Source organism: Euphorbia lathyris, chromosome 1, assembly GCF_963576675.1.
Source record: "Euphorbia lathyris chromosome 1, ddEupLath1.1, whole genome shotgun sequence".
NCBI classification, from domain to species: Eukaryota; Viridiplantae; Streptophyta; class Magnoliopsida; order Malpighiales; family Euphorbiaceae; genus Euphorbia; species Euphorbia lathyris.
The window spans coordinates 111689748-111715464 of record NC_088910.1 but is presented as its reverse complement, the minus strand read 5'-3'; the positions used below and the strand labels follow the sequence as shown (position 1 = coordinate 111715464).

The following is a 25717-nucleotide window of genomic DNA, read 5'->3' as shown; positions in this document are numbered from 1 at the left end:
TCTCCTTAGCATATTTGGCTTGACTGATGAAGATGCCATTTTTCCCTTGTTTGATTTGAAGTCCAAGGAAGAAGTTGAGTTCTCCCATCATTGACATTTCAAACTCAGTCTGCATTTGCTTGCTAAATTCCTTGCACATTGACTCATTAGTAGCACCGAAAATAATATCATCCACATATATTTGAGCCAGCATGGTATCTTTACCCTTTCTCTTAATGAATAAGGTTGTATCAGCTTTGCCCCTGACATAGTTTCTAGTCAGTAGGAAACTGGTCAGCCTCTCATACCAAGCACATGGTGCTTGCTTGAGGCCGTACAGAGCCTTTTTGAGTTTATAAACGTGGTTTGGGAACTTAGGATCCTCAAACCCTGGAGGTTGATTAACATAAACTTCCTCGTTTATAACTCCATTAAGGAATGCACTCTTAACATCCATTTGAAACAGTTTAAAGTTCATATAACTTGCATAAGCGCATAAAATTCTAATAGCCTCTAGCCTTGCCACTGGGGCAAAGGTCTCACCGTAGTCAATACCTTCTTACTGACTGTAGCCCTGAGCTACAAGTCTTGCTTTGTTCCTGACTACATTTCCTTATTCATCCAGCTTGTTGCGGAAAACCCATCTTGTTCCAATGGTCTTCTGACTCCTTGGATGTGGCACTAACTCCCATACATCGTTTCTTCTGAATTGATCAAGTTCCTCTTGCATTGCGCTCATCCAGAATTCATCTTCCTCAGCATCAGCGAAGTTCCTTGGTTCCTGAACTGAGACGAAGGCTATGTTGCTGAGGTATCTCCTGAGTTGGTTTCTTGTGATCAGGGTATTCTCAGCGGCATCAAGAATAGCACTCTCTGAGTGTCCTCTTGGTATCCTTATCTCCTTTGGTAGATTGATGTCTTGTGCTTTTTGTGTTTCAACAATCTCTGCAGGTGTAGACTGGTCAGTGAAAACAATTTGAGGTTCACTTTTACCTTGGGTCAGCCCTTGAGGGTATGACTCAGCGGCTGTATCTTGATCAGCGGATACTGAGTGTGGATCATCCTCGGTCAGCGGCTGATATCTTCCTGCAGGGTTAGTTTCGCCGAACTCAACATGTACTGACTCTTCTAAAACTTTGAGTTCGTTTATTGAAAACTCTGTATGCTTTGCTGTTTGTTTAGTAGCCTAAAAAGATAGCTTCATCAGCTTTTGAGTCAAACTTAGCTAGGCTATCTTTGGTGCTTAAAATAAAACATCTACAGCCAAAGGCACGAAAGTATCCAATGTTGGGCTTTCATCCTTTCCAAAGTTCGTAGGGGGTTTTCTTTAGTATAGGTCTAACAAGAGCCCTATTAAGAATATAGCACGCTGTGTTAACAGCTTCTCCCCAAAAATACTTTGGAAGCCTATGCTCACTCAGCATTGTCCTGGCTATTTCAACCAAGGTTCTGTTCTTCCTTTCTACAACCCCATTTTGTTGAGGCATCCTAGGAGCAGAAAAATTATGGTCAATGCCGATGGCTTCACAGAATTCAACAAACTGTTGGTTTTTGAATTCTCCACCATTATCACTTCGGATGTGAGCCAGTTTTAGGTCTTTATCATTTTCAAGTTTTCTAACCAAATTTGAAAATGTCTCAAAGGTCTCATCCTTGCTACTCAACAAGATGATCCACGTGTACCGAGAGAAGTCATCTACAATGACCAAGGAAAATCTTCTTCCACCCAGACTCATCGGCTGGACTGGACCGAAGAGATCCAAGTGTAGTAACTCTAACGGACGCTTAGTTGAGACAATATTTTTACTATGAAAAGATTGTTTGGTTTGTTTTCCCACTTGGCAAGCGTGGCATAGTTGATCTTTTTCAAATTTAAGTTCTGGCAATCCCTCAACCAATTGCTTTCTTGCTAATTTGGCCAGGAGGTCCATGCTTACATGACCAAGTCTCCTGTGCCATAGCCAGGAATTTTCTTCCTTTGAAACTAAGCATACAGTTTTTGAAAACTTTTTCTCCAAGTTCAGCATGAAGACATTATCAATGAGAGGGGCAGTTAAAATTAACTCATTTGTTTTACCCTCGTATATTTTACATCCAGTGTCATCAAATATAACTTTTCTCCCATTGTCACATAGCTGAGCTACGCTGAGTAAGTTATATTTGAGTCCGCTGACTAGGGAGACTGACTCAATGGTAGGATTACCTCCAACGGTTCCTGACCCTACTATCTTACCCTTTTTGTTGTCTCCAAAACTTACGCTTCCTCCTCGTTTACGCTCAAATGTGATGAACTGAGTTTCATCACCCGTCATATGCCTCGAGCATGCGCTGTCAATATACCACATCTTTGACTTCTCAGCACATTTCAGGCTTACCTGCAATGTAACTAGTTACTCTTAGGTACCCAATTCTTTTTGGGTCCTTGCTTGTTAGGTTCAACAGGTAAAGCATCATATTTTATTTTATGGCGACATACTTGAACAGTATGGCCATTCTTTCCACAGAAGTCACAGCTGACTTTCCGTTTAGGATTTCTCACTGACTTATCAGCACCCCAGTGCTGAGCGTGCCAGCACACCTTTGTGGTGTGTCCTTTCTTCCCACAGAAGTCACACTGGACTTTCCGCTGAGGATTCCATCTCTGCTGACCAGTACCTCGGTACTGAGTATTCAGAGGAATATTTCTTTTGTTTGGAACCTTTAATTGGTTCTGGATAGTTGTGACGTCCTTTCTCAGTTTCTTAGAAACTGATTGGACTTCAGAGACAGACTTATGTATGATCTCCATGTTATCATGCAAAGTTGAGTTGTCCTGAAGAAGGAATATGAGGTCACTCAGCTTGACCTCTTCAACCTCGTCACATCGCCTCCTGAGTGCTCTAACTTTCTTATTACACTTTTTGACAAGTGTGTAGAGATCACTCAGGGCATTAACCATTTCATTTCTGAGCTGGGGTAGTGATATTACCTCATTTGATTGCTCCTCGTCATCAGATGCAATGGAGGGGTCAGCATGCTTAGAGATGCACGGCTCAGCAAGTTCGTCAGCCATAAAACAGATCTTTACTGACTCAGTGGCATCAGCTTCTAATGATGAAGACTCATCACTGTCGCTCCATGTTGCCACCATTGCCTTTTTGCCGTTCTTCCTTTCTTTCCTCAGCGTGGGGCAGCTTGACTTGATATGGCCAGTTTGATGACATTCAAAGCATGTAATGGGCTTTGAGTTGTCCTTCTTGTATTTGCTATCGTTGGACTCAGCTTTATACTTATCAAACTTTCTGTAAGGCTTCTTAGAATATTTGTCATTCTTTCTGAACAGCCTCTTCATCTTCCTGGTGAACATAGCCATCTCCTCATCATCTGTTGAGCCCCCATCAGTGGAGTCAGCTTTCATGACAAGAGATTTTTGCTTCTTGTCTTCAGACTTTTCCTTCACCTCGAAATTCTTCATTGAGATCTCATGGGTCAGCAGTGAGCCGATGAGTTCATCATATTTGTAGGTGGTTAAGTCTTGAGCTTCCTCAACAGCAGTCTTCTTTGCTTGCCAGTTTTTAGGAAGACTCCTGAGAATCTTCTTGACTTGTTCTTCCTCAGTGAAGATCTTCCCAAGTCTCTTGAGCTCGTTGATGATGTTTGTAAACCTTGCATTCATGTCAGAGATTCCCTCATCATCGTTCATCTCGAACAGCTCGTATAGTCTCATCTGCTGGTTCACCTTGGACTCCTTTACTTTGTTGGTTCCTTCGTAGGTGACCTCCAGCTTCTTCCAGATCTCTTGCGCTGACTCACAACCTGATATCTTATTATACTCTGCAGCATCAACCGCACAGTGAAGAATATTTATAGCTGAAGCATAATTTTGTAGCTTCTTGAGATCATCCTCTGTCCATTTGGCCTTAGCTTTGACAACTGTTTGGCCAGCCACAACTTCAACAGGAACAAACGGGCCTTGGACTATTGAAAGCTATGCACTCATGTTTGTTGCCTGAATAAAGTTTTTCATCCTATTTTTCCAGAAGGTGTAGTTAGACCCGAAGAATAGGGGAGGCCGAGTAATGGACAGCCCCTCAGGTAAGATCTGAGTTGTCTGGTTTCCTAGGAGAAATCGAGTGCTGTTTTCAGCTATAGTGGGGATCAGCTCAAGGTAGTTAAACCTTTAACAGTGAGCTTTTAAGCTCTGATACCACTTGTTGGTCCCTTATAACGTAACAAGTTAGTTCCAAGGGGGGGGATAGGAACTACTTTAAATTTTAATATGTTAAGGCTGACTTCTTTTTCTTTGAAAAAGGATTACACAGCGCGCTGAGTAAATTAAGACACTAGCTTAGTCAACTGGTGACTAAGTCAGCTTCTTTCTTTGAGTCAGGAGATAGCACTTAAGTCTATTCCTGAACTCAGATACTCAATTCAACACAACTCAGCGTGACCTCTTTACTTGGTCAGTTTTGTTTAAGCAAGCAATATATATATATATTAAGGAGTTTAAGGTTAGAAAGATGTTACTCAGCAGATTTATCCAGGTTCAGCCTCTAAGCCTACGTCTTATCCCCGGAACACGTTCCGAGCTTTCGAATTCTCTACTGAGTTCTTTAACGGTAGAGCATCAAACCTTTTACAACTTAGAAGCTGAGTATAACAAGAGTACCTTCCTCTATACCTCTACTCACTCCTAATCTCTCGCTGAGTACTATAACCGAGTACTCAGCCTCTCCTTTCTAATCTTTAGAAATGATAAAGATTTGTCCTAAACAACAATTGCTAAGACACCTTAGATGATTGAATAATCACTCAAGACTTTTACACGAAAGATATAGAATTTGGTGTAAGTATTTGCTTTGCTTTTTCTCACAGAACTTTGAGTAGATTTTTGGTCAGCGTAATGGCTTGATCAAGTTCTGTGTGTTAAATAAAGCAACTGAAAGGCTCTATTTATAGAGACGTCTGAGACATCAGTCATTTTGAATTTCGAAATAACCGTTGGAGGGAAACGGCTTCCTGTCGTTGTCACTCAGTCTTGCTCAGAGCTCTCGGCCAATCAGATTTGAGTATCTTCTGTCCTTGGTCAGCTTTTAGTCAGTTCGGCAGAATGTCTCTCCATTTATGGTAAGGTCAACTAGACAGCGTCCTGTGTCTTCTGAACTTTACCCAAAGTGGAAACACTTTGTCTGGAAGTTGTTCTTGCTCAGCTGCTGTCTTGTACTCTTTGTCGATTCAACTCAGCAGCTTCATTCCGAAGTTGTTCAACGAAGGTCTTCTAGATCCTTCTCTTCGCTGAGCTGCGTTTTGTTCATAACGACAGCGTTTTGCACACGCGGGCCGAGTGGTCTTGATCTGTTTGACTTGGGCTTTGACTTCCGTATGGGCTTTAAGCCTTTTAGTCTTTATGTCTTATAAACAATTTAACTCAACATTGAACAAACACATTAGTGTAATAAATCAAAGCATTTAAACTTAGTGTGTTTAGAATATATTTTTACTTAAATAGTTTTGTCAAATCAAAATCATGTGGAAAGGTGTTTCAACACCTAGGACCTGGGAATATTGCATCACTAGTGCCCCAACTATCCTTTATAGGGGGCGGTTCTCGGATCCTCTGTAGATTTTTCTTCCTTCATGGCTCTTGGAACGTCGATTCCTCCATTATCTCACAATGTCGAATCAACAGTTAATTACACCAAATACATTAAAAGACCACTATGGAGGGAACTATTTGGAGATCCGGAAAGAATTGACGCACCAAGAGAACTATGGAAATTTTACCCAGTCACAAGGCGAAGGCTATCCCAAAATAGGGATCGTCCAAACCCTAATTTTGTAATCAGATCCCAACCAATGGCTGACGGATTCAGAAGTGGAGCAACAGATTATTCCATACCTCAGCCACTTATTATGGGAAGGATGGAAGACGAGATAGACAAGCGAGTGCTAGAAACTCTAGCAAAACACAGATATTCGGCCAATAGACAATCACCCTCTCATAAGTATTTGCCCTTCACCGCGCGGATCCTAAGCTATGAAAGACATCAAAGATTCAAAGCTTCCACATTGTCGGAGTACAAATGAGAAGGCAACCCCGAAGCACACATGTGTCAATACAAGGAATTATTGGACGTTTGTCACACCAATGAGGGGATAATTTGTAGAGTTTTCTCCGCAACCCTCAAAGGGCCAGTGTTCGATTGGTTCCAGCCCTTTGTTTCTAGATTCATTGATGGATGGGAGCAGCTAAGTCGTGAATTTTATGAAAAAATTACAGGGTGTATTCCTCCAATAGTAGCCTGCCAAAGATTGTATGATCTAGTACAAGAAGAAGACCAGACCTTAACAGAGTTCATTGACAAGTTCAACTAACTATATGTTCAGATCACGAGAGTAAACCTCAATACTGCCATAGAGGCGGTGATCCGAAACACCTCCTGTGAAAGGCTAAGGGAAGATCTCATCACGCATCGCCCTAAGACTCTCATGGAACTGATTGATATGTCAAAAAAAAATTCATGGAGATAGATGGTGTGAAGAGAGAAACACAAGCTATGCTAAAGAACCGAAAAGGAGAATTTAAAAGGAAAAAAATTCCCCGAGACTCGCCATCCAGAAACAAACGGAACACTGGAGAAAGACCAACATATACTCCCTTAAATACTCCTAAAAGGAAAATCCTCGTGTGGATTGAGAAAAGCCAATACAAATGGGACATCCAATATCCTGTCACCAAAGGAGGGGAGAACGTTGGATGAAATTCCAAGGCCTATTGCCGATTTCATCGGAAAAATAGTCATGACAGAAAAACTTGCTGGGAGTTATCAAAAGAGATAGTGAAGCTAATAGAGAGCGAAAAAATGGACATGTTTATCCAAGATGTAAAAGATCCAAAAGAAAGCAAAAATCAGATCCAAAGAAGAAACCAAAAGGCGTTATCAATGTCATAGTAGGCGGACTAGGATATCAACCGCCAGCTAAGAAGGCTAAGACATCCGCCATAGACAAAACGTAAACAAAAAATGAAGAAATTTTCACCCCGCTCCTCAACTCATAACTGTCTTTTATAGCTCGATATAATAGAGTAAATTCAGCTCAAGGTACACAAGTTTATTCATTCTATTAAGCTTACATTACACTTTTGTTTATTGATTATGATCATCATCCAGTCCTTCCATAAACCGATTCAGGCATCGGAACGGGTTACCGAGACAACAACCCTTTTTGACATTGTTTCTATGGTGTCGCAGGTTGATAGAGTGGACTAAAAGTCTATTGGAGTTAAATTCACTATCTATTCACATAAAATGACAAATAGAGTTTGTGTGTAATGAGGTTGATTATTGGCATAGTAGTGAGGTAGGTAGGTTGGGTTGAGTCTTCAAGAAAGGCAGGCTCATACCTTGAGAAAGAAGGTATGGAAAATGATGATGACGAAGAAAGAGATAGAATAGCTCCAATGATAATTGAAACAAAGCCAAAATCAAAGTGTTAAGTATGATTAAAGAAATGGTAACTCCACATTAAACAATCATATCCTATAAGTTGCCTTAAACTAATCAAACCCCATGTGAAAGGCACCCAAAAAAATGGCCTCGAATCTATAATAGTGATGCACGTTTCCTGCTTTCTCTCGTTAATCTCCTACTACAGCATGGACCATTAACTTTTCACATGTAATGTAATTAAGTTAAGAGAGGAGAGGATCCACGTGATCATTGCCCATCTATGTGGAATCTTGTTGGACAGTATACATCCTTTTTCATATCCAATTAACTCATTTTAACTTTTTGTTTAAGATTATAATAATGCTACTAATTTCTTATTCGGACTTATCTCTCTAGACTGTCGTTTTCACACATATATTTGACCTAATTTTTTCAATTTTAATAGAAGTCTTTTGTGGACTTCCTATTCGATAGAAACTCTCTTGTTTAACTTATTTGATTGGTTCTCTTTCATATATATATGTTGATTTGTCATTATTTATAGGGTGAGGATAACGATAATGTTATGTTGTTGATTAGGTGTAATAGATTCTTGGGTTAATTATAAATAGATGTTATGCGGTTTTACGGATTTGTAGATGGATATCTGTGGTATTTTTCGTAACGCATTCATGTAGAATTTTCATTGTTTATTGACTTTATCAAATTTGACTGATAACGATATCAAAATGAAAATTTTTAAAAATTAAAATTGTTTACTATCATATTTACTATGTAACCACATTTTTAATTCATTAGTTATGTCATTTATCTTGGGTGGGAAGAGTCATGCCCTAAAGGGCCTTACAGAAACTTTTATTAGGTTAGCCACTGAACAAAATATCCTTCGAATGCTTAGCCATGGCATTACTACCTTCTTGGCACAAATACAACCCCTCAACTTCCATAATCCAATTCATGAAGAAATACAAACATAACTACTATCCTTACTCAAAGAGTACCACACTTCCTCAGCAATAAAATTATTGCCTTACCCCTGCAAAGAACTCGAGATCATAAGATTCCCTTGATCGAAGGAGCAACCCAAGTAAATATTAGACCCTATAAGCATTCTACCATACAAAATGATGCTATATAAAAGATGGTGCAGGAATTATTAGACAATGGGACTATTCAAAACAGTGTGAGCCCTTACTCTTCCTCGATAGTGTTATTTAAGAAGATGGATAACATGTGAAGAATGTACATAGATTACATGGAGTTAAGATAGATTCTCTATACTTGTCATTGAAGAGCTACATGATGAATTGCATAGTGCAACTATTTTTACAAAAATAGATTTAACTATAGGGTATTACTAAATTCAGATGCATCCTGCTCACAGTAGAGGAGGATCCACTTAGCCTCCAAGAAGCCCTGAGCTTTTTAGGTGCTGATTTATAGAAAAAAGCCATCCATGATGAAATGGACTCTCTAGATTCAAACAGAACTTGGAACTTTATTGAGTTACCACTAGGTTGTAAACCAATAGACTGCAAATGGGTTCTAAACAGAAACGGAAACCTTCTTTCATTGGCAGCCTCTAGTATGCCACTAATTGTACTAGATCCGACGTAGTTTATGTCGTGGGATTATTGTGCAGATTTACTGGTAGACCTAGTGTTGACAAAGAGTCATGATATAATTTAAAAGATCCATGAAACTTGGATTATATTACCAAATGTTTCCAGTTTTCCTTGAAGGATATAGCGATGCTAACTGAAACACTTTGTTAGATGATCCCAAGGCAACTAGTGGCTATATTTTTTAGTATAATGGGTAGTGTTGTTTTATGAAAGTCTAAGAAACAGAATATTCTAGCTCAGTCAACTATGGAATCAGAACTTATAGCACTAGTAACAGGTAGTGAAGAATCAGGTTGGTTGAAAGGTTTGTTAGCTGAGATTCCCTTATGGGCAAAACCATAGCAATTTTGATCCACTGTGATAGTACCGTGGCTATCTTTAAGATTCAGAACGTTATTATAATGGTAAGAAACGAGAAATACGTCGTACACACAACATCATTAGAGAGTTACTCTCTAAAGGAGCTGTTAGAGTAGATCATGTACGCTCAAGAGAGAATTTGGATGATCCTTTGATGAAAGAATTTGGCCGATCCTTGGAAAATTATTAGACTTATGTCTTTATAGTGACGAGTTACACGTAATGGTAACCCAACTTATAGACTGGAGATCCTAAGAATATGTTCAATGGGTAACAACACGTTATGATGTAATAGAAGTTAGATCATGCATTTTGAAGCATAAATTCCTGAAGCAATATTAGTGTTAGGTAATGAAAACTCTTAATATGATCTATACTCCATTTGGAGTGAAGTACATAGCTACAAGAGTATTTTTGATAGACTCGCCTATATGAATGTGGAAATGTGACCACTTTTTATGAGTTTAGGGCAAAACCCCAGAGTATTCATTATATTGGGATAGACGTGCATGGCCATAAACGCATAGGCTCCTTACTATGAAAAGGTTAGACGTGGTACATTGTCAGAGATAGAGTTCAAAGCTACAAGTCACTCTAGTATAATGTGAATTGTATCCACTATGCTAGGGTTCAAATGAAAATATACCTTTGTTTAAGCTCGATCTTATGTTACTACTGAGTAAAATGTTTTTAAAAATTCAAGTGAGGGATTGTTGGGCTAGTGTGTGAATTTTCGTTGAGACAAAAAAACCTTAAGACTTCCTTAAGTCCATCAAAGGGATATAGATAGTGTTCTTGTCTCACATTGGAAAATTGTCACTTGTAAATGCAATTTATAAAAAAGTCACCCTCACACTTTTGGGTGTGCTCCAAGGGGTATCCCACTTTTGTGAAAGAGTGAGTACCTACATGATGTTTGACCACCACATATGCACATCGCCGCCGTCCGACCGACCGATCCGAGCCGCTCTAGGTTGGGTTGGACATTATATTTTTTAGATAAATTCTCATTATTGATTTAATTAAAAATTTTGAAAATCATTTTGAATTAAATAATTAATTTCTCAACATACATTTTATTAAGCTGAATTAGTCTCAAGTCTTGGTCTTAAATGATTATCATATTCCTGGTTTACTCTCGTATTTTCCTCCATTTGACCAATAACTAAAAACTGCTTTCCACTTTCTCTTTGCAGCTATAAATAGCTTCAATTTTCGCACTTTTTAATGTTGTATTAGACCGGTTCTAAATTATGCAATTCATAATCGAATTTCTTATGTGACTAAATTGTTTTATCCTGGATGAGAGCGGTATTTCTGACTGCTTACACAAAATTCAAAGGCACTTATGCGAACGTTTTAAAGAGCGTGATCTCATCTGCAACTCTTCCTATATTACCATGTTCCGCAACTTTGTTCTTTTCTCTGTTCGTGCTTCAACACCTTGCTTTGACTAAATAGAATTCTTGAGAAATTTGTAAGAATTTGTCAAACATTATATATTGATATATAATTAATGTGCATATTAATGCCTAATTAGGTCAGAATTCTTCTATATATATATATTAGTTGCAGAAACTAAAACTGCATTTATATTATAAACAACATAGATGGGTGAACATATTGTTACCCAAAAGTGAAACTTTAGATGCAAAATATTCAGGAAAAAATTAAAAACAATAACCCTAGAATTCAGTTCCAAGAACTGATCGATTAGAAGAACTTATCCAAAATGGTCTACTTTATAAAGCACCCCTACATTGGATAATATTTAAGGATTATGTGTTACACCATTTTTAATTATATATACAAGCAACTTGGAAATTGAGCTCCTTAATTAATTTTTAACTTACCTAATTAATTAATTAAACAGATTTAATTATTTTGTCAAAAGATTTCCATGCTACTAAAGTATGATTTTCTTTGTACCCAGATTGAAATTAAATTAGAAAAATGTATGCATCATTGTACGGCAAGACAATATATATTGAGAGACAAAGCTGATAACTTTGAGACATAAATATAAATTTATTATTTATTGCCTTTTAAAATATGTTTTGTTGCTAGTTTAAATTAATCCTTATCAGGAAGTTAAAAGTGCTTCAATTTTAAATTGATAATTAGAGAATATATTATTAACAAAGGGCCTAATATTTTAACTAGATAGCAATCTAACAGAAAAATTAAAAAAAAAAAAAAAAGTCAATTTAAAAATATTGGGTTACTGGATAATGCATATTTATATGTATGTCTATATTTTCCTTTGTTGTTTGTGGATGAAGCAAGAATAAAATTAATTTTTTACATGTTATATAATATGTTCAGACATGATCATTTCCTCCTATCTTTGAGGAGTAGAGATATCTGATTAATGGGTAATTAAATTCACATACAATTAATATTAATATTTTATCTATTATTCATAAATAAATTAATGTAGTAATTATAATATATAAAATCGAACCTAGCTATAAAAAAATTAATATTAATATTTTGCTTATTGTTTAATATGGATTGTTAAAGAATGTTTGCTTAATCAATTATATTTTTTGGATATAAAAATTTACATTAATTCCCTTTAAATAAATAATGGTTACTTAAGACCACATTGGCCTAAGTTTAAAAAATTAACAGACTATAAGTCTCTAAAAAGTCTATTTAAAGTGGATGAGAGCATAATACTATAATGATACATTGGTGATGTAACATTTTATTTTTGTTTGGTTTCATTTTTTATTGATATATTGAAAATAAAATATGTGATAGGAAACTTAGACTTATTAATAAAATAATCTGTAAAATATTTCATGTTGTTCGAGTCTTAAATTTTCAGTTATATAAAAATTATTTGCTAATTTTTTTTCATGGATCCTAATTAAACAATAATAATAGCATTGATCATATAAGTTTAATTTAGTGGGTAGCTGCATAATTTCAATTAAAATCAAATAATGAATACTCTCCTGCCCTTCATTTATTTTTACAGTAATAATTTATCATTTTTTGTAAAAAAATAAATTATTGTTGACAGGAATAATTGTTACACTAATAATTTATCATTTATTAATTTATTAATCTAATACTAGTGTTATTGTATGACCCTTCATCAACAAAAAGGCCAATACAACTCCAATTTGTGGGCTTCTACTGGACTATGAATAGCCCATTCTGAATATCATTTCGTAAATTGGATGGCCCAATTAAGCCAAGAGTTGAAATGAGATTAGATTTGACTAGTTGTCTATTCAATCGGCTAGTTCTATGAAATATATCATGAGGGATTTACATGTTAAATCGTGTTTGGTATTTTTTTTTTTTTACAATTAATAAAATGGTTTTCTATGTTTTTATCAAAAATTCATATTTTCTTTTACTTTTGTCAAATTAAAACAGTTAAGAAAATTTGAAAAAAAAAAAATGAATGAATTTTACAGTTATTTATTTGACGTTTTAAGAATTAAGTCATTAGTTTTGTTGTATTAAGAATAGAATTTTATAGTATAATTAGATTGTAATTATTATTATCATTTATCATTCGCAAATTCAGTTCAATTCCATTCCATCTGATCCACTTCATTCAGTATGATAGATAGGCTTTTTAAGTATGATAGATAGGCTTTTTACTGTGGCGGGTTAAGGATGATAATTCAAAAGTGTAGATAATTTTTGAAATTTGAATATCCTTGTAAATTTCCCTTTTAACTTAGTATATTTAATTTGACAATTATAATAGAACACAATAAAAATGAATATATACACATATTCAAACTTTTTCTACCATTCTATATAAAATTTGAGGAAATTACCTATATTTATTTATTTATTTATTCAAAGTATTTGGATTTGTATAAAACATATTGATATTTAAATTTGAAAATGTAATTAATAAGTTAAATTATAAATTAATTAGCAAATGATAGAAAATATGTTATATAATATTAATATATATATTAACAGATATACCCATGGATATTCCCGTGATTAGCCCTAATGGTAATGGATTGTGAATCTCCATGGAAGGGGATAGCTATTACCCTCCCCGGGAATGGGGATCAATTTCTTCCCTATCCCCGATCCTATGAAAATGAGCATTGAGGATTTCCCGGTCCTAATGGGTTGGACCCAATAGATATGGATATTACCCGCTCCATTGACAAGCCTAATGACAGAAATAACCTGTTTAACATGATCCCTTTAACACGATTATAAAATTTTGATAGCATTCATATCATATGAAATACATAAATTACATAACACAATTATAAATTTATCTAATTTGGTAACTTCTTGGCAACACATGTATATCCCTACTTGTTACAGTAATTATACTCCCTATGCCAAACAGACAACAATTCTTCTCAACAACAACAACAACAAAAAATGAAATAGAAAATAATCCAACTGTTCTGAACTCTATTCACATCATCAATCACAGCTAAAAGCCTTGTACGAAGCATTCGTCGATCCAAAGAATAGAATCTTAGTATTGACATTACACAAGAAACATGTCGATTACCAGTTTGTTTTACCACATCAGAATTGGCACAAGTATCGGTCGAAGGGTTTACCCGAATTCATCTGAGAATCGGTCCAGGGTTTAGCTGACCACATGGTTCTGCTGCTATGTCATCTTTATCTACATTTCTGTTTGCACTTCTCATCACAGACATAAATTGGGAGCATTCCACACTTCATAATTCTAGAATTTGATAAATGACAAAATCTAAATGACGCGCACTGACCGCTAACAAAATCCCAGAAAGGGAAATGTGGATCATACATCAGAAAGGTATGGTCTGAGTTTTCTTGCATTGTAAACTCACTATCACACAAAACATATTCAATGCCATTGCCTTCACACCTAATTTTAGCATAAGACCAGTAAAAATCCCTTGAATTGATAATTAGGCATAGAGCAACCCCCAAAAACCTACAATCATTAGAATGTGTTTCCAAAGGGATATCAATTGAACGTCCCTCTGTTTTATATGCCAACCACTCTGGAGTTTCACTTCCTGGATGCAATATCATCGTACGATCACATCTCTGCATCCAACGAACATATAAATTAGTTTTTTTCCTCTGCAATTACAGACCGCAAAAAAAAAAGTATCCCAAAGTAGTGATTTTGAAACCTTGTTTAGGTCTCTAGTTCTGAGCATGTGCCACTGTGTGGCCGAAAGTTGAATCACCAGCTCTGCATCGGACAAAAATTCTCTCCATGCTTTTGGATCCAATTTCAAACAATCACTGAAGATAAACATCTTTTCATAGGAAGAATTCTCGTATTCCAACTGAAATAGATGTTTAAGTCCAGATACCATGACCAAAGATGTGCAGCCATATGCATCTATACGTTTTAAAGAATGTGGAAGATCTGGTAATGATTGCAGTCTATCACACCCAATTATATCTAGCAGTGTCAGTCGAGAGAGTAGTTTAATGCTTGCTGGAAGCGTCTCAAATTGGTTAAACCTCATATGCAACTCTTCTATAGACAACGGAAGATCTGGCAATGCTACCAAAGAACGGCAACTGTTTATGTTAAGCTTTCTCAGCCGCGAGAGTTGTTTAATGCTTGCTGGAAGACTCCTAACACTGCAATTAGTCAGATTCAACTCTTCTATGAAGGATAAACTGCATAGTTCAGAAGGAAGCTTTGATAAATCAGAAGGTAGCTCTTCAGACGGTGAAAAAAAAAATACTATTACTAAAGTTTTCTAGAAAGAAATGAGGTTTCAATAATTTTTCAGCAATAAATAAAAAAACCTTTTCTGATTCTCAACTGATGATGATAGCTGCTCTTGGAGAATTGGTCTATCTAATGCTGATGAATGATCCATGCTTTCTAAGATTTCTGGAATAATGTCTGAAATAGGGCAGTTTGTGAGGTTAAGGGATAAAAGAGATTTTAACTTCCAGATGCCACGAGGAAGACTCTTAAGCTGAGTGCAGTCTTTCAATGATAAGTTCTGCAGTTGTAAAGCTAACTCAACTGATGAAGGTAATTGTTTTATAGCTGTCCCATTTAAATTTAGGAATTTTATGTTCCTTGGAATCTCCAGAAATTTCTCAAGGAAGGAGCAAGAGGAGCAAGAGGAGAGATCAATATTTTCCAGAGATTTCAAACCAATGCCACTAGGAAAACTCATCAGCCTTACACAACCACGTAGTTTAATACAAGTAAGATTTATGGCCCCTGACAGCTCTGGAAGTTCAATCAAGCAATCTGAGAAACTGAGGTCAAGGTGTTTTAAATTCTTGAAGTCCTGTAGCAAAATGAGAACCATTATAACAAGTTTACACCCTTTCACATTAGTTGTCATATATATATATATATATATATTCAAGACACAACAGCATATAAGATGAAATATACCTTGATTTCCTCGGGTAATCGTATCAATTTACTATAAGGCAAATGGAGCTCAACAAGGTCCATTAGGCGGAAATTGGATGGCAAAGTGTTGACTGGGTAGGCTTCCCAATGAAGATATCTTAGTCCATTGGGAAAAGATTCAAGCCCTAGCGGAAGGCGCACCTTATTAGATTTTGAACTCTGGGGACAAGAGAATCTGAGCAATTTGAGATTAGGCGTTCTTGCAAAAATATTTGGGATTACATCTATCGCAAGTATTTTAGACATGTGAAGGTATATGGCTTCAATTGATTCAGTTCCCTAACAACAAGGAGCAGTTGTTCAGTGAACTTAAGCTGACTATATGATAACAATATTGAAAACTTAATTAACTTAATTGAATCTTACAGAATTTTCTTTGAGTACACGAACAATATCCTCGTGATTCCATAATCTGCTGCGTCCTCCTGGTTCTCTGGATTCTTGATGAACAATCCCCCTCCCCAATTCTTGCAGTAGATCATGCATTTGTACTTGTACATAATGATGCTTTCTCACAATTATAAGAGACTTATCAATAAGAGCACGTAATCCAATGTCTGTTGAGAAGCCACATGCGTTCAACATTTGTATCATCTCATTCCATTCTTTACCTATAAAGAAACATGCAACATGAAGAAAGATTTCCTTTTCTTCCTGGTCAAGGCTGTCATAACTTATCCTCAGCACATTCTGGATATCTTTATTTGGAGCTTTTCTGAGTCTCTCCAAGGCACTTCTCCATTCTGCTTGGTTCTTACCAAATAAGAAGGAACCCAAAACTTTAAGAGCCAAAGGATTACCGTCAGCATACTGTATAAATGAGCCTGAAACTATGCCATTATGTCCTGTCACTGAGGTGTTTTTGAAGGCATTTTGACTAAAAAGTCGCACAGCTTCACTGTAATATAATTTCTTAACTTCATATATATATGCTTCCTCAACACTTGTTAACAGCACATGTTTGTCCCTACTTGTTACAATAATTCTACTCCCCACCCCAAGCAGATGACGATTCTTCACAAAAAATTCAAGTTGTTCTGAACTCTTCACATCATCAACCACAATTAAAAGCCTTTTACGCAGCATTCTTTGACCTAAATAATAGCATTTAATGTCAGTTACGTTAACATTGACATTACTTTCTCCAGACACTTGGCGAAGAAATTCCTTTATTAAATGGTGACGACCATGTTTTTCAGAATTTTCTCTAACATCTTCAAGGAAGCAGTATGCTTCGAATTGAGTTGCAATCTTCTTACAAACAACTTCAGCAAGGGTTGTTTTACCAATACCGCCCATACCCCAAATTCCCAAAAAGCGGATATCTTGTGACCCGACTGATAATAATTCTTGGATTTCTTGAATTCGTGAATGTATTCCCACCAGACCTTCCAAATTAGATGAAAATTCTTCCTTTAATTTCTTCAGTATATCTTTGGCAATATTTTCAACAAGCTTGGCGTCTGGCCTGCCAAATTTTAAGAATGAATTGCATAAGAAACATGCAAATTACAAGTGATAACAATATATTCAAGATCGTTTCAGTTTACCTATTCTCCAGTTTTTGTTTATGGTATAAAATACAGAGTATGTGGCCATATGTTATTCACAAGCACCTTATTCCTTAAATTGTTTTAAAGGAATATCTAAAAAACAAAATAAGAAAGTTCAAATTACCTGATAACCTTAGAATCCCATCCGGCCATACTTGCAGCCTTGTTCAAGGCGGATTTCCATCTCTCAATTCTGTCAAAATTATAAGTCTTAGAATGATTAGCAAAAGCGGTCTCAAAACTAGCAGTTTGGTTTTCCACATCAGATGGATCAACATGGTAGAAAATTGGCACAACTATCTGTCCATGTGTTGCATGGCATTCCATTATCTTTGCAACCTCATCTAAGCAGAACGAAGAATAAGCATAATTCTTTGAGAAAACAATAATTGCAATTTTTGATCCTTCGATGACTTGAAGAAGTGATGTTGTGATTTCGTCCCCTCTGCAAAGTCCATCATCAATGAATGTTTCGATTGACCTTTGAACCAAAGCAGAATAGAGATGGCTCGTAAAATTTTGGCGAGTATCTTCCCCTCTGAAACTCAAGAAAACTTCATAACTACGATGTTGGATAGTAGATGGGGAAGCCGGGGAAGAGGAAGCCATCTCACAGCTTCTTTGTTATTGGTCAATAAAGAAGAATCTATTGCCAAAAACTGCAGACTTGGAAAAAAAAACAAAATGATCACTGGCTCCAATCAAAACCCTGTTGACATGAAGAAATTTATCTAAAGTAGAAAGAGAAAGGAAAGAAACATGAGGAAATCAAGTCAAGAAGAGGTGGTAAGTAAGGACTAAAGGAGAGGCAAATTGAAAATGCATAATGCTAATTGATAAATTAATACTGTAATAAGACGTTTTTGTTTTATGTCACATATGGATAGGAATTTTTTACAGTACTCTATTGCCTTCCACACTCCGATCAACTCGTCCATTAGTAATATCATCCATTCCTTATTAAGAGTAGTATTGATATCAATTATACACTTAAATTAGAAGGCAAGAAAGAATGAAGAAAAAAGAAACAGAAGTTATTTATCATTTCCAAAACAAGAGAAGACTTCTCAAACCACAAAAACGAAATGTAAGACTAATATCTATGTGTATACATTGCACAATCTTTATTGTTAATGGAATAATTATTAATCGGTATGGTGATGCAGCAAGGTCTGGTGGTAAGACCCTAGGAAAAAGGGAGCAAAGCATGCGCTGAAACAGAAACGAGCTGAACCTCCTGTTGAAGTAGATTCGGTTGCAAGGTTCAGCATACCATCGATCTGATCAAGAGCAGGAATCAAAGCTTTAGGTGAAGCAGCTCAGTTGCAAGATTCGACCCTACCTTAGATCCGGTTAATAGCAGGTCCAGCTACACCTATAGACATTTTCTGGTTTCAATATAAATCCTTTTATTTTAGAGACTTGCAGCCTGGTTTAGAGTATGTCCGGCTACACCTATAGATGTTCTCTAGTTTCATTGTAATTCCTTTTGTGTTGCAATCTATTATAGTTTTTATGTTTGTCATTTCTTTCTTTTAGGATTTTGTGCCCTATAAATATTTAATGTCAGCTTTTTGTAAGGAGCTTTTATTATCTATTAAACTAAATTCAAGAAACCTAAATGGTATATTTTATCTTTCTCATTCTTGAGCATTCTTTGAGAATCAATAAGCAGGATGGACTTTAACTAGAGGCTATCTACAAAATCATAGCGCATGGTGACCTCATTCTCCTTTCATGGATTGAAAATAAAACATGCCAAATGCCAAGATTAAAGCAAGACTATATAATCAGTTAAGCAAAAAAACAGGTTTGTCATAATCTTTTGTATTAAGAAACTCAATAACACCAATTTTCTACTCAATCAGACCAAAAAGAATTTGAAGCATCATCAATTTTAATGCAGCTGCAATCAATATCTCAAAAAAACCAAGTATTCGCACATCTATAGTTTAATGCAAATTTATCTAACCTTCTTCAAATCGGCTAGGAATCAAATCCACACCAATGATCCCTAAAGCACTTGATATGGCCCATTCAACAGCCTGCAGATTTTAAATACAAAGTATGAAGAATTAACTCAAGACAAGCTACTTAAGTTGCTACAAAATTAAAAATGTGGAAGCTCCCAAGCATCACAACAGAATGACTGGTTTTTTAGCAACATTAAAAGTGGCAGCAAGAGCTTGAGCAGAGAACCCCCAATTAGACAATAGTTAAGGGAATTGAAGAGGAATGGCACAGCAAGTTGAAAAAATTATATCAACTATACTGATAACTATAATTAAATATCATTTTCCGCAGAAAAATGAGTGCGATCATACCTCTTCGGCTCAGGCAGAGTATGATAAACACTTCCAAAGTCGGTGGGGATGGAGAGTTCGGCTACGTTGAACTCGGTGATCAGAAGACGAAAATGAAGCAGGGAATTCCTAATTAAGTGATGAAACATTGAACAACATTGCAGAGATTATGGACCAGATTTGAAAAACCAAGATCAGTCAAGTTATACAGAGGTGAATTCATCTGAGAAGCCGAAGATGTTATATGGCGATGATGATTCAAATGAGACGCGCATTGTGACGGTGGAAGAGAAAGGAACGGGCATTGACTTAATTGAGGGCATATTTGGAAACACGAAATTTTAATCTCCAGTTTAGTCTATAGAATTCAATCCAAAACATAAAATAAATTAAAGCGGTTTCCATTTGGCCAACATGAGTTGAATACCATATCTGTTTGTTTGAAAAATGCACCATCTAAATTTATAGTTTATATTAATGGCGTGTTAATTATTTATTTTCCGATTCTACCCCTTAATAAATTTAATGTAATTGTGTATTTAATTTAAGGTAAGTTACGTAATAGTCGCAAATGGTTTAAAAATTTACAAGTGTGGCATTCTTAAAAAAAAATCTTCTTAACATGTCAAATTCTTAAAAATTTAAACAACTATATTATCGAACAAGCGTTTATGCTGTTTTATGAGAATTGTCCATTTCTATTAATCATTTGAACAAATACAACATATTTTTGTAACTAACCTTACCATTCTGATTTTTTATTTTTTATTTTGCAAACATTCATGCTATAAAAAAAAAAAAGGCAAACCCTTCTCAATTCATGTCGTTTGAAAAAATCTCTATTTTTTTTAAAAGAAAGAATTCATGATGTAACTTATTTTCATAGTCGGGAATAAGTTTGGGAGTAAATAATTAGTAGGAAAATGAAAAAAAAAACATATTCTTTAATATTTAGATTTTTTAAATTAAATAATCAATATTTGATAACTGTAATTTGATAAAATAAGAAATATTTGTTTCAGAATTTGATATTTTAAATTTAATAAACATTCCTATGATAATAGAAAAAAAATAGTTAATTATCATCTTATCTATATCAAATAAACAATCAAATATTTTTTATAATTGTTAATGATGGATAAATATATCATTAGTAGTGTGATTACTAGACTAATAAAATTATACCAAATAAGTTTACCATTCACATAAAAGTATATTTGTCTGTCGTTAACAATTACGAAAAAATATTTGGCTATTTATTTGATATATGGACATATATGATAAATACAATAATAAATATGTAATTAATCCTTTAAATTATTATGATCTGTTTTCTTATTTGTCTATCGTTATGATTAATATAAGCACAAAATAAATAATTATATTTTTCTTTCTTTTTTTTTTGGTAAGAAAGGAAAGGAAAAAAACAAAACCAACAAAAAAACCTACACCGGGATCAGTCTAGGAAGGCTGACTCCAATCCTATCCTCTAGGAGAGAAGGCAAAAGAAAAGAAGGAGGAACAGATAGGGTAGAAACACCTAACATTCTCCCATGGCCAGCAGCTGCTAAGCGATCCGCCACGCGGTTTTGCTCCCTAAAAATATGGGAGAAATTAAGATACTCAAAGGCAGGACGAAGCCTCAAAATAGCTTTGATGAGATTCTGGCTCTTCAGACAAACAGCCTGGCTATCTGAAATCCTGTTAATAGCCTCCAGATTATCAGATTCCACCGAGAGCTTTTTAACACCCATGCGAATGGCGAGTTTAATACCTGACAAGATACCCCAAAGCTCCGCAGAAAAGGAGGAGCCCGTCCCCAAGTTATGGGTAAACCCCGCCATCCAATTGCCACCAGCATCCCGAAGAACTCCTCCAGCAGCAATTCTGCCATTGCTAAGGCAGGAGCCATCAGTATTCAACTTAGCAAACCCTTCTCTAGGCTTACTCCAGCCAACTAGCAGGATCTCTTTATCTGGGGAGGGGCGAACAAGGGAATCTCTTTCAAAGCTTTTAGTAATAACAAAGAGCTTCTTCGAGAAGAAAAACAGTAAATCAGGAATAAGGACAGCCTTACCCGCAAATAATTCTTCATTCCTCCACTTCCAGATTTGGTGACAAGTAATAGCAAAGAGGATGGCACCGTGCTCCATGTTGGCCAGCAAGTTCCCCTTGGCTCCTTGAGAGAACCAGTCCCCTTCAGAAAAGGCCATGAAGGAAGGGAGGATGTGATGAGGGAGGATCCCTTCCCAGATCTTCTTACTATTTGGGCAATCCCTCAAGGCATGGCACAAGGTTTCCACATTGCCTCTGCATCTACTACAGGCACTAGACTCAGTCAAGTGCCTTTTGTGCCTATCCGCATTCGTAAGGAGCCTGTCTTTGATACCCAGCCAAAGGAAGCTCCTGATACGGTAAGGGATCTTGAGGGACCATATGGACTTCCAAATCTCCAAGGGAGGATCAGCCCTATTAGGGGTAAAAGCTTCATAGGCCGATTTACAAGAATAAGTACCATTATTCGTCAAGGCCCAACAATGTCTATCATTATCCTCCTCTTGATTGCTAATCTTCACTCCTCTAATGTTAAGAAGGGTCTCCAGACTAAAGAAAGAGTCGAACTTTGACCAGATCCAGTCTCCCTCCGAGTCCACCACATCAGCAATTTTCCAGGAAAGGAGATCAGCCGACGGAGGGGCATTACACACATCAATCAGCGGTTTATCACCAATCCAGGTGTCATACCAGAAGCTAATAGATCTACCATTACCCACCTCCAGGCCAATCCCCGTACAGAATTCAGCAAACACGGCACTGAGCCCTTTCTAGAGAAAGGAACAGCTAACAACCCTCTCCTTCGGGCCACCAAAGATTCTATCTTTCCGATACTTCCCGCACAAGAGACGGACCCAAAGAGAGGAGGGGCATTGCCACATTCTCCAAAGAAGTTTCATTAACAGGACTTTATTATTGTCCTTTGCCTGCCTAATACCAAGACCCCCCCTGTTTTTAGGCTGGCAAGCTTCCTTCCACGGGACCAGGTGATCCTTTCTCCCATCTCCAGACTCACGCCACAGGAAACGCCGATTTATCTTATCCAGGTCACTAAGGACAGGCTCAGGAAGCTTAAAGACCTGCATGATGTGGTTCGGAGCAGCGCAGTTAACTGACTGGATCAAGGTAAGGCGACCTGCAAGGGAAAGAGAATTAGCTTTCCAGCTAGCACACAAACCATTAGTTTTGTCCAAAATATCCTTGAAAGAGGCTTTGGAAACCCTGTCACTGTGAAGAGGAACCCCAAGATACTTCCCCAAAGAGTTCGTCAGAGGTATGCCAGAGAGCTCACTCAGTCTTCTGCACAAGCTATTGTCCATATTTTTGGAACAAAGCATACGGGACTTTTGGATGTTAACCTTCTGGCCAGAAGCCTCGCAAAAACAATCAAGGATATCCATAACTGTTTTAATTTGCTCCTCATTACCCTCAACGAAAAGCATGACGTCATCAGCAAAGAGTAAATGGGTAATAGGGGGGCAATGTCTGTTGATAGAAACAGGGTGGAGAGTCCCTTTGCACACCGCCTCTTGGATCAGGTGAGATAGTCTTTCCATGGCAATAACAAAGAGGAAGGGACTCATAGGATCTCCTTGACGAATTCCTCTGGAGGGAGAAAACTCATCTGACATGTCCCCATTGATCATGACCTGGAAAACAGGAGAGGAGATACACTTCTCAATCAAAATCCTCCAGTTCTCCGGGATGCCAGCTTTGGCTAAACTATCCAGAAGAAAGCTCCAGTTCAATCTATCATAGGCTTTCTCCAGATCCAGTTTGAGGGCCACAATCCCTTTCTTACCTTTCTTAATCTTCATAGAATGGACAACCTCCTGGGCAATAACAACGTTATCCATCAATTGTCTACCAGGAACAAAGCTCCCTTGGTTCTGGCTAATTATATCCGGAAGGATCTTCCGGATTCTATTAGCCACAATCTTAGTAATAGCTTTATACAAAACATTACAAAGACTGATGGGTCTCATCTGGAGGAAGGAGGAAGGCTTAACAACCTTAGGAATCAAGACAATGAGGGTTTTATTAACCGACCTGATATCGTTAGAGCCACCAAAAACACCTAACACAAAACTGTATATGCCCTCCTTAACAGTATCCCACTGTTTATGATAGAAACTAGCGAGGATACCATCAATCCCAGGAGCCTTAGTAGACCCTATGCTAGAGAAGGCCAAATCAATCTCTTTAAGGTCAATAGGATGGAAAGCATCTTTAATAGCCTCCTCCCCCAAACGAGGAAAGGAAATACCAGAGTGGGCACTCTCCAAGTCCACAGCTTCCTCTCTAAACAGGTCCTTGTAGAAATCAAGGGCTGAGCGACGAATGTCTTCCTCCTCAAAAATCCACTCGCCACTAGCGTCCTTGATAGCATCAATCCTATTCCTCTGTCTCCTAATGATCGTAGAGAGATGAAAAAACCTGGTATTCCGATCCCCGTCTTGAATCCAGGCCTTCCTAGACTTCTGGAACCAAAGAAGTTGTTCCTGTCTAAGCACAGCTTCCAACTCGTTCTGGAGAGCTCTAAGGTGACCATTTAAGCTATGGTCGAAACGAGCCTCCAAGCAACGCTGAACGCCTTCCATCCTCCTCAAGAGTTTATTCTTCCTCCTGATAATATGGCCAAAGATGTCTTTATTCCAAACAACCACCTTCCTTCTGAATTCCTCAGCAGCGAGGAGAACATCAGAGTGGGGATGCCAATTGGTTTTCACGAAATTCCTAAAGTCGGGATGAGAATCCCAAGCCACAAGATATCTAAAGGGTCTGTTACCTTTCAGCCGGTTACCTTTGACCAAATTAATGAGGATAGGGCAATGGTCAGAGTGACGGAAGGGGAGATTCAGCACCTTGACCTCAGGAAACCTACAGATAGCCGCAACATTAGCATACACCTTATCCAACCTCACAAACAAGCTATTTCTTTTCCAGATAAATTTGTGGCCAGCAGCACCCAGGTCTGAAAGCCCACACAGATCCATACTACGCTTGTGGTTAAGGCACCGGTTCACATAATGATTACCCCCTCCTCTCTGATCACTTAAAAGGGCAATATCATTAAAATCCCCGGCCACCAACCAAGCCTCCACCATGTTAGAGCTAATAGAATGAAGGATCTCCCACAACCTTGTACGATTAGAAAGAACAGGATCGGCATAAACAAAGGTAACAAAAATTTATAATATTGCTCCATTTAAGGCTTATCCAATACCTTTTTAATAGATTTTTGGTATATTAAATTTTTGTGCAAATTATAATGGGTGAATTTATTAACTGCAAGTAAACCTTAATTGGTAATAAAAATTAGGCCTAATGCATACCCAGCTCCCTAAAGTTGTCTGTTTTGTTCATTTAACCCCCTCACCTTACGGACAACCCTTTAACCCCCTAAACTCCATAAAAATGGTATTTCTCACCCCCTTAACTTGTCCATTTATCCCCCCAACTCATAGAATGTTCTATTTACCCCCCTTAACTCCATAAAAGTGATATTTTTCACCCCTTACAATCCGTTATCGAAACCTAAATTGATAACTTTTTTTAAACGTTAAACCTATATTTATGTTTTCCATAAAAGTGGAACCTAAATTGATACTTCTCCAAAAATCATAGGCCCATTTCGGTACATTATCCCTACATATAATGTATTTAACTTGTTTATATTAATGTTCTTGTTATTTGTATTTTTTATTCGTTCTTTCTCCATTCAACTTTTTTTACTACTATAAAGGGATAAGAAATACCATTTTTATGAAATTAAGAGGGTAAATAGGATCATAAGTGGTGAGAAATACCACTTTTATGGAGTTAAGGGGGTAAATAGGATATTCGATGAGTTGAGAATGGGTAAAATGACAAATTTGGACAAGTTAAGGGGTGAGAAATACCATTTTTATAGAGTTTAGGGGGTTAAAGGGTTGTCCCGTAAGGTGAGGGGGTTAAATGAACAAAACGGACAACTTTAGGGGCTGGGTATGCATTAGGTCTAAAAATTATA

General features: G+C 36.9%; 1 protein-coding gene across 4 annotated transcripts; it reads right to left on the bottom strand.

Annotated features, from left to right (window-relative positions):
- Positions 1-13627: 13627 nt before the first annotated feature.
- LOC136210633 (disease resistance-like protein DSC1) lies at positions 13628-19977 on the bottom strand. 4 transcript variants are annotated; one of them, XM_066001984.1, is made up of 8 exons: positions 19672-19977; positions 19320-19392; positions 17472-18013; positions 16161-17262; positions 15774-16073; positions 15164-15663; positions 14530-15031; positions 13628-14440 (listed from the first exon to the last, which is right to left on the bottom strand). In XM_066001984.1, the coding sequence occupies exons 3-8, from the start codon at positions 17954-17956 to the stop codon at positions 14027-14029; spliced, it is 3303 nt and encodes a 1100-aa protein (XP_065858056.1). In that variant the 5' UTR covers positions 17957-18013; positions 19320-19392; positions 19672-19977; the 3' UTR covers positions 13628-14026. The 4 variants fall into 4 exon arrangements, with proteins under 4 accessions (XP_065858056.1, XP_065858055.1, XP_065858058.1 ...); XM_066001983.1 differs by having other exon boundaries at positions 17472-18006; XM_066001986.1 differs by having other exon boundaries at positions 17472-17540; positions 19672-19974.
- Positions 19978-25717: the final 5740 nt, after the last annotated feature.

Coding starts and splice junctions, on each gene's coding strand:
- LOC136210633 (XM_066001984.1), bottom strand. CDS start 17,956: ATGGCTTCCTCTTCCCCGGCTTCCCCATCTACTATCCAACATCGTAGT. Junction 16,074..16,160: donor GTGTACTCAAAGAAAATTCT/GTAAGATTCAAT, acceptor CCTTGTTGTTAG/GGAACTGAATCAATTGAAGC. Junction 15,032..15,163: donor TCAGTTGAGAATCAGAAAAG/GTTTTTTTATTT, acceptor TGAACTATGCAG/TTTATCCTTCATAGAAGAGT.